At 34.8% G+C, this 19,330-nt stretch overlaps 1 protein-coding gene across 12 annotated transcripts in view; it reads left to right on the top strand.

Moving 5' to 3' along the window:
• The window catches only part of SENP6 (SUMO specific peptidase 6), a 73,000-nt gene that overhangs the window by 43,851 nt on the left and 9,819 nt on the right, over positions 1–19,330 (top strand). For all 12 annotated transcript variants that reach the window (XM_088162144.1, XM_088162141.1, XM_088162146.1 and 9 more), the window contains 11 exons: positions 1,873–2,278; positions 3,406–3,638; positions 6,070–6,240; positions 7,142–7,184; positions 8,868–9,047; positions 10,903–11,129; positions 11,721–11,827; positions 11,912–12,028; positions 12,881–13,003; positions 13,237–13,329; positions 16,423–16,853. In XM_088162144.1, the coding sequence (XP_088018270.1) occupies positions 1,873–2,278; positions 3,406–3,638; positions 6,070–6,240; positions 7,142–7,184; positions 8,868–9,047; positions 10,903–11,129; positions 11,721–11,827; positions 11,912–12,028; positions 12,881–13,003; positions 13,237–13,329; positions 16,423–16,853 (2,131 nt within the window). The remainder of the gene's footprint in view (positions 1–1,872; positions 2,279–3,405; positions 3,639–6,069; positions 6,241–7,141; positions 7,185–8,867; positions 9,048–10,902; positions 11,130–11,720; positions 11,828–11,911; positions 12,029–12,880; positions 13,004–13,236; positions 13,330–16,422; positions 16,854–19,330) is intronic.

Here is a 19,330-nt window from a genome sequence, read left to right as displayed (position 1 = left end):
CCAGCCAGGATGTTTTTGTCAGGAACTTGTTTGAGTATCAGATGTAAGATACTTTGGAAATTGTTGTAAGGCTCTCTGTATTTTTTGCCAGCTTCCTAGGGTACTATGGAAGTTTCATAATACCCACATACAGGTACCACTGTTTGACTATCAAAGCAAAACTTCCTGTACGAAAATTTTTGTTTAAAAAAAAAAAAAAATTGTAAATCTCTGATTTTTATGTATGCTTAGCTTTTGTTTGAAACACCTGGTATTGATCTTTGGCATTTCCATTGCTTATTTAGCTAATTAATATGATGTTAATAAAAACTGGTTTAAAATTTTTGGCATGTGTTTGAAGTAGAGGGGTGCAATTACTCTATCCTTAAGATCTTCCAGGTACTCTGGGTGCCTTCTCTTGAATATTTTTAATATCTGACTGAAATTCTTCAGTGTGATAAGCAGTATCTTTCTAAGAACTACATCCTGTAACAGCCCTGAGGCACAACACTGGTTTTCATGTCACTTGCTATGTCATCCTACAGCCCTGATTTTAAGGGTCTGATATATTTTATACACTTGGAGGGTTTTGCTTCTGTTTCTCCATGGTATATGTAGCTTGTTAAATTGCACAAATTTTGTGAAAATAAAATGTTCTCATTGTATGATTTTCGTCTTTAACTTTGGGGTTGAAGTGACTTACCACACCTGTGGAAGTGCTCTTTTGGAGGTGTATTCATGGCTGGGAGTGGGGAGAGGTGCAGATTGTGAAAGCTGTCTTTCAAAAGTTGATTCTGAAAGTTTTTGGTGGGATGTAGGTATTTGTTGCCTTCAGTAGTCCACCGTACAGTGGTTGTGCCATTTGAGTTCAGTGCTCCAGGAGATAATAACATGCACTAAATTTTCATCTATAGAGATGTTCTGTATTCACTTTGGTACTCGTTCTGTAGTTTATATGTTAGTACTGAATCCCTCAGATTTAGAAGTCCAAGTTTTACACTTGTAATACAAAATTAATTGGGACCTAATAAATGTGAGAAAAACAAAAGACAACTATCTTTGCAGTGATAGGATACATTTTCCCTTGTAACCTCATGCGTGCTTCTTGGAAGTTTGGGGAATTCTTATTCCTCAAGTCCTACTTTCTTCTCTGTGAGTGGTAGGTGACTCTAGAATATAGATGTACTGTACCTTTTCTCCCTTGAGGAGTGAATTTTCCTGCATGCCTTGCTAGGCTGTTAGAAGGAATCTTGGAAGGACAAATAAATTTGACTTATAAGATTTCTTCAAATCCTCTCCAGCATTGCTCTATAGGTCCTTAGGTTACTTTATTTTTGTCCCATGGAACTGTTTTTACAGAATTGGTGTAACTGGACCATCTTGCTGATGGATATATGTATCTGAACAGTGTTTCATTTACGGAAGAAAATACGAGAAGGAAAATCTGATTTGTCCAACATTAATCGCTTTTAAAAAATTGCCACAAATTATATTTGCTCCTTTTAGAACATTTTTCATTTTCTTAAATGAAATTTTTAAAATAAACTTTATTTTAATGTTAGCTTTCTCTGCTTACTGTAATTGCTAATGTAGTGTTGTCAATCTCCACTGAATATTATGAAAAATTTTTCACCAAAAGGGTTTTCAAGCATTGGAAGAGGATGCCCAGGGATGTGACTGAGTCACCATCCCCTGAGAAATTTAAAACACATGTAGAGGTGGCACCTGGGGATATGGTTTAGTGATGAGTTGACAGTTCTGTATTTATGGTTGGACTTGATGATATTAAAGGCCAACCTAAATGATTGTATGATTCATTCTGAACAGAAATTAGGTGCAAGGAAATTGTCTTTGTACTTACAATTGCTGATTGTGTGTTTGTTTCTCCTTTAGCTTTTGGAACAGATTGATTATTCTACTGAATGCCCAAACTGTGGGAGGGCAAATGAAAATCAAACCAAATGCCGACATTGTGAAAGTGCTTCTCTAAAGGATGTGCAAAGAGTCTCCAGACAACAAACTGTGACGTTAAGTGAATCTGTGGGACCTTTATCACGTTCTTCAATACATCAGAATTCAGCAGGGCAAAAATCTTCAGGTACAGGGTTCAGCACAAAGAAGTTTTATAGTTCTGCTGTTGGAAAAGGTCCAGCAGATATTCTACTGAGTAATGAGGTTGTAGGACATTCTATGTTACGACAGAATGGAAAAGTTGGTCTTATAACTGGGACAAAAAATCCTAAAATTACAGGAAGCTTAAGACAGAGGAGTACAAGACCATCTGAACTAAATGATCCAAGTAAGTACCTTTTTATGAATACAGCCATTAGTTGGAAACCCAGAATACTGTATAGTGAAGGAACTGTTTGTGCAGGTTTACATTACTGATGTTGCATGAAATTTTTTTGTGTATGGGTTCTTGGGGAAGAGGGACGGAACTTTAAATAATTTCCTTTTCATATGCAGAGGTACTCTTCAAGAAAGGTGAACATTGGGGAAACAATTATTTTATGACTTTTTTTCTTTTGTTTGTTTGTTTTAAAAATATTTATGTTTGAGGTATTAGAAAAAACCAATATTCTTAGCAGAATTCCATCATGCATTCTCCCAGGAGAAAAGACAGTATTTGATTTTTATTTTGTGTTTTCTCTCATCTTTGCTTCTGAGCTATTAATCTATTTAAATTTCGTAATTTGTAAAATGTTGATTTTTGTGTTTCTCTGTATAAACTCAATAAGCAGGAAGGATGGAGTAAAGGAAATTATGTTTCTGGTTCTGTGCTTAGTTTATTAGACCTTGTTGTCCTACTGGTTTGAATGATTTCAGTCATAATTTCTCTTGTCAGTATTTAGGTTGTATTACTTCCTGTCAATTCTTGACTGAAGCAAGAAAAGTTCACTTCTACCTAGAGGTGGAATAATGATCTCATTTTTTGTAGTAGTTAGTTATAAGAAATCAAAAACAAGGCAGAGATTCCAAATAAACATTAGTAAAAGCATAATATAATGATACATGTGGACTTTCTTTGGCTCCGCAGGAAAATTACATAAATTACTTTCAAGGTATTACTTGAAAAAAAAATTTCAGTTACAGAAAAATATAGTGGTTGAGAATGCAATATTTTCTGTTTAGTTGTTTTGTCTAGTGATGAGGAGGAGGAGGAGGAGGAGAATAGTGGCAGCACTAGAAGCATGGAAAGCATTTCACTTCGTCTTGCAGATTCAGCCCGCTCCTCCCCAGCTCTTTCTACAGGAAAGGTGGAAGCAGCATTAAAGGAAAACAGTTGTGGAATAGAACAGAGAATAGGTAGTATAATAACAGACACAGAAATTGCCATCACACTTGCAAGAAAAGCCAAGAGTGAAAAAAAATAAACTTCTGTTACAGAAAAATGTAGTGGTTGAGAATGTAATATTTTCTGTTTAGTTGTTTTGTCTAGTGATGATGATGAGGACGAGAATAGTGGCAGCACTAGGAGCATGGAAAGCATTTCACCTCGTCCTGCAGATTCAGCCCGCTCCTCCCCAGCTCCTTCTACAGGAAAGGTGGAAGCAGCATTAAAGGAAAACAGTTGTGGAATAGAACAGAGAATAGGTAGTGTAACAACAGATACAGAAATTGCAGTCACACTTCCAAGAAAAGCAAGAATGAAAGATCAGGTACTATTTAATGCTTTGTTTAAAGAAAACAGAATCAAATAATAAATGGAATATATAAAGGCTTGTTTTGCATTGTGAGATGTTAACTGTATTTGATTGTTTTTCTTATTCAGCAGCTCATCAAGTAGTCTCTCTGCATACTTAATAGTGGAAACATAAGAAAATGTGTTAATTACATTTTTGCAAGCATTCATAATGATCTGAATTATGCTGTTAACATAAATGCTTCTGTGTTGAGTGTTTACTCTTTGAGACAGGACAGGGATTCTCTGTGAAGCTCAAGGTCTTAGTTTGTAGCAGAATGTCAGTACCAGCTGTTGCCTGTTGAAACTTTACAAAGTTAAACAAGAAAAGAGACACTGGGATCAGTAATGGCCCTGTAAAATTAAAATGCTTTGACAACTGTCCCAGTTAATAGCACTTACTTTAGGACTTTTGTGGTGGAGCTCGTGTTTTTTAATTGGGTACTGTGGTAAGAATTGGATAAGCAAAGACAAAAAAGTACTCCACAAGCACACCTTAAGTGTGACCAAAGGGGCCACTTCTCCCACTCTGTTAAAAGCCATCTCAATGAGCCATTAAGAGGAATAAATTCCATGTGGCAATTGGTAGTCGAATAGTAGTGCTGATTAAAACAATTTTTGATTCCCTTGTCCAGTTTCACTATTGTGAGTTTGATTCAACAAGATAATCCGATCAGATTTCTAGTTCTTTATGAGTTAGAACACTAAAGTAGTGATGACAACACCTTCTTGCTATGTTGAGATTCAGAAGCCAGCATTTTAGTGCTGTAGTTGATGAAATTATGGATGTTTATAATATGTTGTATGATTAGTCACCAGTATCAATATGAAGCTGTGAACCTCCAGCCTACAAATAAAGCTGCGAGGCTCAAAAAGTTATTCTGGCAGTATGTGCTGAATTAATTGAAAGCATTGCATTGTGAAGGCACTGGTGTCTGACTTCTGAAATTCTCCCAAATGTTTTTTTTAATATCCATATGTTCACTAGTCTTTACAAACCAGTTGTAATACTATATGAAAGATTATTTTAGAGTCTGAGTTTATTTTTGAAAACAGAGGAAATAAATTTTTTTTTGTGAAATATAACACAAATTTTGCATTGATTTAATGAACCTACAAAGATTTGGTGACATCACAGCCGTTCTGTTACATATCATAGAAAAAGTTTATTCAACTTTCTCTCAAAATATTCATTAATTCTTTACTGAAGAGGCTACTTGAATGTAGCATCACTTCAGACTTGTCTGTTTTATTTGTTTACTTGTGATTTGTTTGGAGCTTTTAATAATATTTAGCCAGTCCAGCAGACAAAAAGGAAAAGCTCTTTTACAAGCGGCCTAGGAAAACATTTTAATTACAAGGATTTAGAATCTGTACCTTCTCCAGTGTGTAAAATGAAGGAAGCGTCCAAAAGAATAGACTAGTGATTTGAGACTGAAATAATTTTTGAGATTTAGTCTTAATAGAAACACTGACTGAATCCCTTAGAATGTTTTTCTGTGGGAGTTTAATTGCATTTTGTCACTGAAAAGAATGTTTATTCATGGACAGCTTTATGAAACAATATAAATACCAAAGAAAAGACTAGTGTACAGAAAATCCTTCAACAGAATAGAGCAATATAAGCAATGCAACAAATAAATATATTTATGTGCTGGCTATCAACAGGCTTTATTTCATTTTAATAGTTTTTTTGTAAGATTGTTCTGTTGGTTAACAGGATGCTTCATTGGGATTACAGCTTCAGTCAGCATCTAGAAACTGTTCTTGAGCTGGGGCCAAGCACCACATGGCCTTCTTTCAATGTTTAGTCTTCTGACCTTGGAATCTATCCTAAAAACATCTTAGGAGTTCTGTAGAGATGCCTTAAGGAAGTTTGGTTTGGCTTATTTATTTATGTTTCTTGAAGACTGTACTCTGCTAATGTGGTAATGCGATGTACTTCAAGAATTAGTCACCAAAGGCTTGGATTAACAAAAACTGAAAGAAAAAAATCAAAACCACCAGGATTGTGGTGGTTTTACAGCATTAGTGCTTTTTTAACTAAATAAAATGTATTAAAAATAACTTCGTTTTGCTAGACAGCAAATTGTTTCCAAAAGATAAAAACAAATCGGTTTTGGCAATTTAGATGTGCTATTTGTGATTTGGAAATGTCAATTAAGTGTCTACAAGTGTCAGTTTACCTTTTATTTTCTTTTGAATATAGGAATATTAACATCCTCAGGTGTTACTATAAGTCTTTTAGGAATTACTGACCTTCTCTATTTGTTTGAGGCTGATGCTCTAGTAAATAATCCTGTTGACCAACAGAAAAGTAGCTAAAAATTTAGTCATTAGTTTTAACAAGCTTGGTTTTGCAATAAACCTTAGTGAGACATTCTGAAACCTTGAAAATTACATTTCAGTTTGGGAACATTGTGTCTAACACTCCAATAAAACGTCGCAAAGTTATTTCTCAAGAGATGGTAACCGAGCCTGCACCTCTAAATTATCAAAATTCCTGTGAAAGCGTCATTCTGAACTGCAGAAGTATACGGATAGGAATGCTGCGCAGGATGGTGGTGGAGCCTGTTATTGTAAGTAACCTTGCTCTTTCACAGCTCTTCAGGTTTTGATGGTTATTGTATTTCTGTATTTGAGCAACATAATTTTGTCTTTTTCTGGGGAACAGTAAGTTTGTCTCTAATTTCAGAGGCTGTGATTTCCAGAGAGCCTCTAATTACTGCTACACTCTAACGTTCTAACATGCAGTCTGGCTTTGCTTCTTAACTAGAAATACTGTGCTGCAGCACTCTCAAAAAACTTGTTTGCATGCTGGGGGGAGGTTACGGGCTAGCATTCATTTGTTTAGAAACTGAAAACAACAGCTACAAGAAAGTTGATATTGATAGGTATGAGGAAGAAGCATTGTCCTAGAGGTGAATAATTTTACTTCTACAGAATTTTGTTTTTGGTAGCCTTGTAAGTTACGTGGAGTTTTTAAGGAGACCTTGAATGTTGTATGCAATCAGCCACATAGAATGCATACTTCTTGCTGGAGTAACCACAGAAACAGCAGAGAAGTTACTTGTTCTTTCCACTTCTCTACAAAACACAATTGTTTGATTTGCCTAAATACTGAGAGATGACATTTTCTTCTGAAGAAGTAGAATTTCTGTGTTTTCTTCTGAAGAAATACAATTAATGTATTTTTCAGAGTATTGCAGATGTTTTTGAAAACTGAGTACTTCAGAGAGATCTAAAGTTTAAACAGTCAGTATGACTGAAAGAGACTAAAGTAGCACAGAATGTGGTTGCCTAGAGTTGTGCTAAAATGTACATTCTGTTTTTTCTTAAAACTTCCATTTAAAATATTAATTTAAAAATGTTTATTACTTAAATGCACTCCATTGAAATGTGTTTGCTAAGAGTTTAAAGGCTTTCAGTCTATTAAAATTTGCAGAAGATGTGAAATCTTACAACTGTGTTGTCTTTCAGTTTTGCCTGGATTATATCAAAATACGCTTAGAGAGTCAAGAAGGTGAGTACGTTTTTCATTTTGTATTCGTACTCGATGTATTTATTTTGAAAGTAGTAACTCTGTCAAAGGTTTTAACAAGTGAATCATAATTAAATGTTCATTCTCATTTTGTCATTTATGTAATAAATTATACTGGGTGTCTGTAGTCAGATAAGAGAAAAGAAAATGGAGAGTACAAATTTGACCTAAACTCCCTGGTGAATAAAACCCACAATATTTTTGCATGTTCTGTACCTTCTACTTAGAGAAAGTTCAGTTTGTGACATGCGTACAACTGAGTTATTAGTTCTCCCTCCTCTGATCTGATTCTGCTTGATCTAATCATTCATTTGAAGATCTGTTGATAATGTGGTGATGATTGGCAAAGGTTTTCTGCCCTTTAACAAAAGTGATTAACAAAAATAAAAAGCAAGAGTGACCCTCCTGTAAAATGTTAGTTTTTTAAAACTTTATTAGTTCTTTTGTTTCAGTTATGTTAAGTAGACAGTAAAAACCACACTAGTGTCTTAGACCTTTCCTGTCTAGATCTCTGTTGATAATTTTGTGTCTAGACTGAAGTATATTTCATGTCACTGAAAGAAATAGTGACATAATTTGGAAAGGGTGACTTACAACTCCTTCTCCGTTTCCTTTTTTTTCTTTAGTAGGTTTTTTTTCCTGGGCTTGAAAAGCTTTGTTACCTTTCGTTAATCTTAAATTGCATTCTTAAGATCCTGTCCTTTTGAATTTTGCTGTAGTTATTTGTAGAAGAGAACTATTGTATTTTGTAATTTTACATGCGGAAAGGTGTCTCACAACCTGCAAATATAAGTATAGCCTTTGCTCAGTCCATTAATTGAGTTTATATTGCATCTAAAATACAGATGCATAGAAACAGTTATTTTTTCTGCTTTAAATGTATTTTTAAAAATAAAACACTGAAAAGCTTAGTATAATTTGTAGAAAATATCTATCAAATTTTAGTTAAAATGGCTGTGTGGTGAAATTATTTCCAGGGCACCTGATTCATCAGTAGCATAAAAATGGTGACTCTAAATGCTGTGTCTCTTGGAGAACTTAGCACTTTACTATTTCTTTTTTCTTTATATAAAGGGTTTGTTTTGTTTTGTTTTTTCGTTTAGCATGTATATCCACTTCTATATTAGATTTTAAAAAGTACTCAACATCGGCATTGGCAGATGCAGTGTTAAAAATTTACCATGTTACTGACTTTTATTTTGGGGAATAAACTAGGAGTAGTCCTTTGTTTCCTTAGGCAATCAGACTATCTCTGCATATGTTTATACCTTTCTTTTTAAAGTTATTTTTCATATAGAAACTTGGCCAAAGATAAATGTGCAAAGAAAACTTTACAAACTTACTGTGAAATGTGTCATAGCAATAGTTGAAAATTTAAATCACTGGAAATTGTGGGTTTTTTTTTCCTGTGGAATAAAAAGTAAAGTTGTTGGGCAGAAGACAGTTTACTTCTGCTGCCTTTCTTGACAGATGACACAGGAATTTAGCCTGTCTTTTAAGGTATGAAAAGCCATCACTTCTCGCATGTGTGTTAATTTTAAAGCTTTAAAAACTTTTAAGAAATTTAGTGAGCACATAGTGATTACTTGTTAAAATCAAGGGGGAAATTGTAAAGGAAACTTAGAGATTTTTATTATATTTTAATATGTCATTATTTTCTCATAGAATCAGAAAGTGATATCAGAGAGATTAACCTGAAAACTTCAGAGCTTACTAAATGTGAATGGTGTAGTGTCCGAAAATTGCCAGTAGTTTTCCTACAAACTGTACCTTCAACCTGTAGCACTCTGAGAGATCAACTGAAAATGAGTAAAGATAATGTCTGGTACGAATGTAAAGGAGAGAGTAAGTAAAACAATTTTAGTCTTCTCTTCAAATTGTGTTTTCATGTTTTGGGTCATGAATGAGTGCATTAAGATGAGAAGGGTCATCACTGGCTGGGGTAGGTGTAGTGTTTTTTCACTTACCTTCCTAGACTGAGAGAGACTACACTTCAGAACAGCTGGGCATTCTTTTTCCAGAAACCTGGTAGTTACAACACTTAGTCAGTTTAGTATAACTTTTTCCACTAATATTTGTACTGAATGAAAGCAAGTTGGTTTGGTTAGCTTTTGCATGCGAGCCTTTACATTTATGTGGGAGCTTTTGTAATACTTCTGGCTTCCGTGCTGCTCTGCTGACAGGCTTTACTTTAGTAGAAACTCTTGCATAAATTGCCTTGGATTTTTTTCCTCCATCATACTTGTCATGATGTTGTGAGATAGACAAATATCTGCTTGAAGAATATGTGGATTATCTTCATGCATATTAAAATTAAATTTTATTTCTACATAATTTTCAAGGTCCTAGCATCTTAGTATGCACACCTGTTAAGTAACATTGAGTCCTCTTTCTCTTCAATAGGCTTTTCTTCAGGTTGAATTTTGTGGTTATTTATACTTACACACAGTATTGTACATACATGAATGCATTCAAACGGAGGAAGAATGCTTTCAACAATCTCAGGATTGAGTGCTCCCATAATACTGTGTAATAGTCTCATCCATGTCCTATGAGACGTATGAGCTGTAAGGAGTCTTATAATTACAGAAGTAATTGGAGTGTATGCAAGGGACATGGACACAATTCTGGGAGCAGGAATTAGACAGGTGTTCACAAAAAAGGAAGAAGCTTCCTAAGTTGTCTGTGTGAGAAGTCCCTCCCTTGGCATGGCTCTCAGCAGTGTCTCCACCCAGCTCTTCTCCCTGATGCTGTGGCATGAAGAGTTTTACATCCAGCTGCTTTATTGCATTTGAGATGCAGGAGCACTTTGTGATAACACAGTTACTCTCTGCATTGTAAACAAGGAAATTAATTTAAGCCTCTATCCAGAGCTGTGTAAGCAATTGTGGGTAAATGCCTAGATCCCAAAACAGAAACACCCAAAAGCCAGTTAGGCATCTAAATTTTCTGTGCAGTGGATTGGGAATTAAGCTACTGAAGAATTACTTTTCACACAAATTAGGAGGCTGGGTTAAGAATGACCAAAGGGAAATGGTTATGCTTGTGTCTGAAATGGCTCTTGCAGAGAAACAGGTCCTGACAGCTCTATGTTGGCCAGCAACGTGAGACTGGGATCTGCAGCCTGAATTCTATTCCTTTTTCTGTGTAAAATAATTCCTTCCAGTGCAATTTTCTGCTTTTTGATTTTTCAGATCATATAATTGGATGGTGTTTATATAACAGCTGATTGATCTGAGTAATTATCTCCAACTTCTTCAAAAATAGTAATGCTTTATAGCATAGCCTTCTAGGATCAGAGAGGAAATTATGCTGAATATACAGTTTTTGAAACTGTAGTGAAACAGTAGGCTGGGAACTCCAGTAAGAAAAAGTATTGGTTACAGAGTCAGTAAACAAAGATGTTACTTCAAAATCTGTTTTGTCATTGCATTAGTGTCATTTAAAAATTTATCAGATGTAATATTTAAAATTTCTTGATTAAGGTGGAAGTTGAATGTACTCTTTGCAAATGCAAATAAGAAGGGTTTGGCATTTAGTCCTTCTGTCTGTCTGCTCACATCTATATTACTGCTTACATATATTATCAGCAGTGTGTACGTGTGTTGGCTTAAAATTCCGTGAAATCTGTTTATAATTGTGAGATGCTTTATTTTATTTTATTCCTAAATGAATAATTTTTTCTTTGCTTTTTTTGCAGATCAGGAAGAGCAGTACATAATTTTGATTTTTGAAACTGGCCTTGATCCTCATGCAAATTCAATATTTGAAAAAATAATTATGGACATTGGTATTAGAAATAATATTTCTGACTTCTTTGTGAAAATTTCCTTTGAAGAAGCCAATGCTAGGCTTGTTGCATTTACTAAGTGCTTGGAGGACAATTCCAAAGGAAGCCCATCTCACAGAGAAAGCAAAATAAAAAATGTAATTACGTTTTTGTTTTAGAACTAAGTGATTATATTATGTGGGTTACAGATACACTAAGGATAGTGTGTTAGCCAAAAAAAATCCCATCAGCTTTTGCTGGTTCTTATATTAAAGTTCCCAGACTGGTCCATGGTGGATTATGAAACTGTGGGATGTAGTCTGTGCATTCACAGTACTTTTTAGGGTGTTTATTTTGGTCATAAAGTTATGCAATGGTCCACAAGTAAAGTTATTTAAAAATTATTAAGGGATGAGAAATCTTTACTATAATGAGACAATATAATTTTTTCCAGCTGGTAAAATTATGGTATTTTAAACAAGAAATTAAGTTGCACTATTGTAATTACATTTAATCAACAGTTTTAGTAAACAAACTAGTTTTTAAAGAATTAGAAAGCTTTCTGATTCTGCAAGAAATGAGCAAAGACCTAAGTGTAATAGATATGAGGTAGGAAAGGTAAAAATCCATAGGTTTGAAGTCTTCAGAAAAAAACAAGATATTACACTGCTGGACTTCGTGAAGTTTTATTACCATTTCAGTAAAATTGTGCATAGTATGCAAATTAATATTGACTCTATTCTCTTAAGGTTGCTTCTGAGTCCAAAATACAGCAGCGAAATAAACAGTTACCATTTTTTGATGATGATGAAGAAATTGGTGAACCACATACAGTATTTATTGGTCCTATAGAAAAGTAAGATATTTATCTTTGCCCTGTAATAATTATGAGGGGTTTTTGGTATTTCATACTTCTTATTGAATGTATTTTTCTTTTCAGGTTGATAGTTTATCCACCTTCTCCAGCTAAAGGTGGTATTTCTGTGACCAACGAAGACCTCCATTGTCTAAATGAAGGAGAATTTTTAAATGATGTTATTATTGATTTTTATTTAAAGTAAGTTTTATTTCATATTAGTTTTTAGTAGTCTTTTACTTTGAAACTTGAAAAGTTCTGACATTAAAAATTCATAGGTCAGTTGATAACACTCTCCAGCTATGTATAGCTGTAATTTTAAAGGTTGTTTTGTGATCTTGCAAGAAAGTTTGATTCTTCTCCTGTCCTGCTTGACAGTGACATTGTTCCTACCTGGATAAAGGTTCTTTGAGCTTTTTAGCATCTCAAAATTTAACTCAAAAAAAAAAAAAAAAAAAAAAAAAAAGCTTTTTTTTAAAGTTCAGTTGTTCTTTCCAGAGTGTCTGTGTTTGCTGGAATTTAATTTGTTTTGATTAATGTAATACGTAAGTTAATTTTGTGCTGTCACTGATGCTGCAGATGTTAAAGTGTATTAAATTGTTACATGCCGCTGGTTTTATGGTACACATAAGGTGTATATGAATATTTTTCAGTCTGTTAATGTGTTTTAGAAGTAAAAATCAAATGAGTGTGTGACTCTTGAGACTATTTGGAGATCTGGTGGCTCAAATACAAAATACAGGTCTCTTATGTTTTTATGTTACATATTCCTTGAAAATTTGTTTTCCTGCCATGAAACAAAAATAAATACAAGAGCAACAAATAGCTTGTTGATGGAGCAAAGCAATAATACCTTGAAATATTAATGCCTTGAAATATTTACATAAATTTTGCATTAATTGGTTCCTGTGGATAGTCAGCTCCAAATAGCTGTTCCGTGAGAAGGTGCTGCAATTTGGTGGGGAGCACCTGTTAGTAGTCCTTTTTACTCTGGTGCTGAGTACTTTGAGTTAAAACCTCCATTACTTTTCTTTCTTTTTTTTAACTAATTAGGTATTTGGTACTTGAAAAGCTGAAAAAAGAAGATGCTGATAGAATACATGTGTTCAGTTCATTCTTCTATAAACGCCTTAATCAAAGAGAAAGAAGAAATATTCATGAAACTTCAAACCTTTCGTAAGTCTGTTGATAAGTCAGTTTAACATAGAGCTAAGTGCAGGGAAGAGCCTTAAATACAGATGCTTTACAGAGAGAAATACCAACAGAACTCTATGTATGCTACAGGTCTGGATGTTTCCTAGAATATCCCTTGAAAATCTTAACAAGCAGTTAAGGTGAAAATATCTGGAAAATGTTCCCTCAAATAAAATAAGCCACCGTACAAACTGTATGTTGGTTTCTTCTTGCAGAATACAACAAAAGCGACATGGGCGAGTAAAAACGTGGACACGACATGTTGATATTTTTGAGAAAGATTTCATTTTTGTTCCCCTTAATGAAGCGTAAGTGAACATACCTTTTTGTCACATTTGGTAAACGTTTAAGCTTCATAATTCTGAACTTGAAAGTTGCATTACAAATAGAATTTAAGTTAAAAATTTAGAGAATAAACATCTTTTTCCAGGTGATAAAAATTAAATAGTTATGTAAGATGTTGTGGTTATGTAAGTAATGTATGTATGTAGTTATGATGTAAGTTATGTTTAAATGTTGTAGTATAAGAATTATCAGATAATATAAAGACAACAAAACTTAACTTTTCTGAGTATGTTTTCTAGGTTTTACCTCAATCACTCGCATTCTTTCTTCTAAGCTTTTAGCATTAATAACTTTTGGATTTATATTTTTTAGTCCTTTCTAATGAGATCTCTGGTGTAGATGGGATCATCTTTACTAAAAATAAATGAATATTGAAGGAAAAATAATTGAAAATTAGTATAGTCTTGAGAACTTTATTCTTTTTCTTTGTATCCCTTTGTTCTGATATTTGTTAGGGGTAAGGAAGCAGACCATTAGTGTTCTAATGGTTGTTAAGGACTTTGATGATGCTTGCTTTCCTTAAGATCAGAGCAAGTTGTCACAAACACACTTCTATATTTCACAGAAATAATGTAAACAGTTCTTAAACCAAAATATTTACAAAAGTTAAAGTACTGGTTTTAAGTGTATGGAATAAAAACAAAATACGGACAGATAGACAGGAATTTTCTAACTGATGTCTCATAGGCATGCCTAGCTGATATTTCTGCAATTATTATCAAGAGATAATATCAAGATATTAGAAAAAAGAACTTTTCTTTAAATAAAAGGTGATTTATCTAGGTACAGTGCCATTGTACAGTGGGAGGCAAATTTCCAAATCTTCTCGTTTTCCTGCCTGCTCTCCAGCTGAATTCTGAGGCTAGCGGTGTAGAGGCTGTTATGAGATAACTGGCCATACATAGATCTGTCCTTTATAAAAAGTTATATTTTCCCAACAAATGTGTTCATCAGCACTACCTTTGGTTTTTGACATGCCATGACCTCTGACAGGATATTCAGATGTAAGAGATTTTAATTACTCAGGTGTAAGGTGCACTGCAGGTCCCTGTCCACTACAGACTTCATCCTTGCCATCCTTGTTCCATGAAACTTCAAGTACCAAAACTTTGAACTGTCTATCATTTAAATATTAAGCTGCCTTTACACGTGTTATATAGTTCACTTCCCACCATCCTCACATATCTCATTCACATATGCACATGGGTTATGCAGAGGAGAAATGAGTCTGAATTAGGAGTCACCTGAAAAGGAAAACAAATAGTTCAGTGGTTTTATAATAATTACTTACGTTGCTAGTAACTTAAAACACAGTAGTTTTCACTGTCTTGTTCATTTACTGAAGAACTAAAGCTATGTCTGTCTCAGCAAGTAGAACATAACTGTTCATACTGAAGGCATAGCATTCATACCATATGTGAGTTGGTGATTTCGGGTTAGAGGTATCTTGATGTCATGGACTCATCCAGTTGTGATTAGTGCATGAAAAGTATATTCCTAGTGTGCATCTGTCCCCTGGATATAATCCTGTCACACTTTTTGGAGCTGTCCCTTCACCATAACCTGAAGTTTGTCAAGTGGTGATAGTAGGACATTCATTTACAACAGTGTTTCCTGGTACGTACAGTAAGAATATTGCAGAGCAGAAAAATAACAAAGCCAAGGAGATGAGAAAGTGGTGGATGGGAGTTGCTGGGTTTTGGTGTCTAGTTCCAACAAGTTTTTCCACCCTATCTCATAAGCACTAGTTTAGGGAATGTAGTCTCATTGTCTAACCAGCTGTCAAACTGCAGTAGCTCTGGAGCAGGTTGACTCTAGGGCAGAACCAACATCAGAGCAGTGTGTCTCAATTTAACCATGACTACATCCGTGTCCTTTGGCTGTACAGTCCTTCTTGTTCAAGTCTCCAGTGAAAACAGGTTGTTCTCTTAGAAATTACAAGCTGTTCTCTTTTTACATCCAGGTTAATATGCTAGTCTGCTGACATAATTGGTACATAAGGTCTCTGTTAATATACACACATTCCAGGATTGGCAGTACTTAATATGTTCATTTGTTAGGTGTGGTGAATCATTCAAAACAAACCATACCACACATACTGCTTTCAATGGCCACTTACTTTAATTGCCATTAAGTTTTGATGTAGTTTAGACTTCATAATCATCTAATTAAATTTTTTAGTGTAGCAGTTAGACATGCATTTTTAGCTACTGTTTTTTCTTTTGTCTCCTAAAACACACTGAAATGTAAGTTCACCTACATAATACATAACTAGATTCTGTTTTGTTATTTGCTGTATACAATCAAAGATCTCTCAGAAAATTTTTTAAATGGGCAATAAAAATCCACTTGTAATACCTCAGTCCCTGAATTTGCTGCTGTTCTAGTTCTGATAGAGTGGCAAGTCAGTGAAGCCTAAAGAAGCAAGGAAATAGGAGGAAACTTGCAAAACACTTTGTGTTGGGGGATGTAACTGTTCTTGATTTGGAGAAGTTAAAATGTGAGTTCTGTGAGAAGTGAGGAAGACAGCAGAGCCATTGTGATGGCATTACAAGCACTCTTTTTTCTCCTTCGACTCACTGTTGACAAGATTTCTTTAAAAATGTGAAGTGTTCAATACAGTTGGAAGATCTCATAGGTGGAAGACTATGGGCAGTTCAGCCATACCATTAGATCTGGCTACTTGCATTGCTAGTGCTGAACTACTAGAAAACTTCAAACAGCCATAAAACAAGAACTCTATCGTCTCTAATTCGTGCCTCAGTAAAGAAAATGTTAAAAAAGAAATAAGCTTCAATTCAGAGAAAGAAAAACATGTATAAAGTGTGAGCAAATTGAAAGAAATATTCAAGACAGCACCTGTTTTCAACTAACTGCATCATATGAATTAATTTGTTGATGATTATTTGCATGGAGAAATCATACTTTTACAGGAGCCTGTGAAGGCTTGAGTAAAACCTGGTCAGAAAAGTGAACAGCTAGTATTGTTTATCTTTGAAAAATTATGGGGGCATTAATGTGTTGCAGGTTTTTAATGTATTTATTTTCCTTTGCAGCGCTCACTGGTTTTTGGCTGTTATCTGTTTTCCTGGTTTAGAAAAACCCAAATATGAACCAAATCCCCATTATCATGAAAATGCTGCAATGCCGATGAAATCTTCCTCTTCAGATGGAGAGAGCAGCACACCATCTCCTTTGCCAAATGAATTAGATGCACAAAACTCGCCTTCTAAGTCCACAGCAAAGAAGACTTTTACCAAAAAGTACAGTACAGCTTTAATCGACCCAAACACTGAAACAGAGGACAGCGAATCTTCATGTTGTAGAAGTCCTTGTAGGGGAAAAAGTGCTTTCAAAAAACTGAATCAAATAGACAGTGATGTGGAAGAACCTAACACTGTGGAATCAGCATGCCATAAACTAGACCATAGAACTCTGGATGAAAATGGTATACAGGGTGAATTCACAGCTGCTAGCCAATCTATGGGTATGTAATTGTAAAAATATGCACATTTTAATGAAATATTTGGAGATTTCAGATCTGTTACTACTTCTGCAGTGTAAACTTCATACTTCAAAAGTTTAGTATGTGGCTTAACTTAAAGTGCTTGCAATATAAGTAATTCATAGCCATTGCATTTAAAAAGTTTTTGTGGCTGTTGACATAACTCATGGCAAAGGGCTGGAGATAAAACACTATTTTCCTAAATCAGGTTAATTTTTCAGTTCTATGACTTTTTTTCAAACAAAATAATTTTGTAGATACCACTTTGCATCCCTCAAGATTGTAGTTGTTAAGGAAAGAATAGTAGTTGACCTTGGATTTTTATATGTGCAGGGGAAAACTGACCTAAGATTATGTGAGCAGCCTTAATATCAGTGTCTTTTATCGTTTGATGTTTTGCTTCAACACTGTTCATTTCTTTAATGTCCTGATAAGAAGGTATGGAGAAAGAGTAAGAAGAAAATAATTGTTAAAAAAAAAAAAAATTCCTTCATGACCACTGTGTTACATTTAGAGAGGCTTTTTCGATTGACTGCTGCTGTGGAGACTGCGCTCACCAATCTGCAACAGTGTTTGTACTCAAGGGAGCAGAGGAGCTGGCATACTTTTAAAGGCAGGTGGAGGAATTAGAAAAAGGTTGTTTTCTCTGTTCACTGCAACATTTGGATCTCCTTAAGGCATAGACGAGGAAACATCTGATTATGCAAAAGCTTTTACTTTAGTCACCAGTAGTATTCCTATTGACTTAGTTTACACAGTAAGGAACTGTATACCTAAGAGTATGAGTTCTGAAAATATTAGCAATCATATGGTTTGATCTGTATACTGCAGGCCATTACAACTTCAATATCTTTATGGGTATAAACAGTACTAATTTATATTCTAAATGTATTCGTTTGTGATAACGTTGTCACTGTTCCTAGAAGGTCTTGGAGGAATGCTGGGAGTGCATGTAGATGTGTTCTTGTTTGAGTCAATTTTTCATTTTAAGTGATAGTTAGTGTTTATGATATTGCTGCTGTATGATGTGGTCTCATGTCTTGGATGCTGCTACATGGTTGCTTGTCTGTAATTAGTTGGAATGTGCTTCATGACAGATTCTTGCTAGGATTACATTTCTTGTGGGTTTTTTCTGGCTGTATTGTATTGGCATCTGATGGTCGTTCTCTTTCTAACTTGAATGTTTAGACTCTCTTGCTCAGCTATTGAAGATGTTGCACCCTTTCATTAAAGCAGATGTTCTCAGGGGGCACAGTCCTGATTTAAGGGTGAGATTGACCCTAAGGATATGATAAGGCAGCTAAATTTAGATGCATTGTACTTAAACTTCCATTTCAACCAGATGGAAGATAGGCATTCTGCCTTGGGTTATCTGAGCAGCCTTCATCTGTTGCTCCAGAAGGATGTGGATCTTGACTGTGCCAAATCCATCTGTAAGTCCTGGATATCCAGGGATATCTCAAAAGACCGCACATGCCTCTGACAGTAGTCAGTGAAGCCAAGAGACGTCCTCTTCTCATCCTAAAGCAGATAATAGAGTAGCTGTCCACTTAAGTATAGTGCTCTGATTGTGGTTTCCTAACATGGAGACCCTAGGTGCTAACTATACATGGGAGCCTAAACTGAGATGGCTTAATCTCAAACTAAATCCTGGTGTTGAACTTGTGAATCTGCAGAAGTGCATACCTATATAAATTGAAGTAATCCAAAATATATCTATTTTTATTGCTTACCTAATAATTTTTTTATTGTTCAGTTTTTGAACAAGATGTGATTTGTCTCAATATCAGTTTTTATTTTTTAGAAATCTGTCAGCGATAAGTCACATTAGTTTATGACCTACTTCTTATGCTAAGGTCTTTTCAAAGGTACTGAGTAAGACTAATTCCCAAGTTTGTCCCTGTGGAGCTCCAGTGGTGACCTCTTTCCAAAGTATTGCCTTAATACCTCTTTTGAAGTACTCTCAAATGCAGATGCTCCCTTTTTTGTTTTTTCCACTAGCTACTTCACTGCCCTATTTCATGTTCTTACAGAAATCCTAGTTTCCTTTAATAGGTAATATGTCCTCCAGTGCACCATAACTAATACTTTTATTTTTGTCATTGTTTAGACATATTACATAGCCTCTTTCTAGGAAGATTTTGAGTTTTGCTGGCATGTATTACTTATTTTTCATTTATTTCCACAGTTCACTATTTTTTCCATCAGAATCTCTTCTGAAGTCTTGTATGGTAGTAGTAAGACTAGTGAGCCTGTAGCTGTCTGTATTTGCTTCCTGTACAGGTACAGCTAGAACATTCATAGGGTTTTTTTATTTTGATGCTGTTTCCCACTAAATATGTGACTAAATATATAGAGGTTGTTGGGAGTGAATTTACAGATAATCTTTTTATGTAACAAACTGTGAAGTATTTCTAAGCTACTGTTCCCAGGAGAGTTGATCCTTCGTTCTACCCTCC

This window comes from Sturnus vulgaris, chromosome 3 (assembly GCF_052056855.1).
Source record: "Sturnus vulgaris isolate bStuVul1 chromosome 3, bStuVul1.hap1, whole genome shotgun sequence".
Lineage (NCBI taxonomy): Eukaryota > Metazoa > Chordata > Aves > Passeriformes > Sturnidae > Sturnus > Sturnus vulgaris.
The sequence above is the reverse complement of the archived record's forward strand: the minus strand, read 5'-3'. Positions and strand labels throughout refer to the sequence as shown.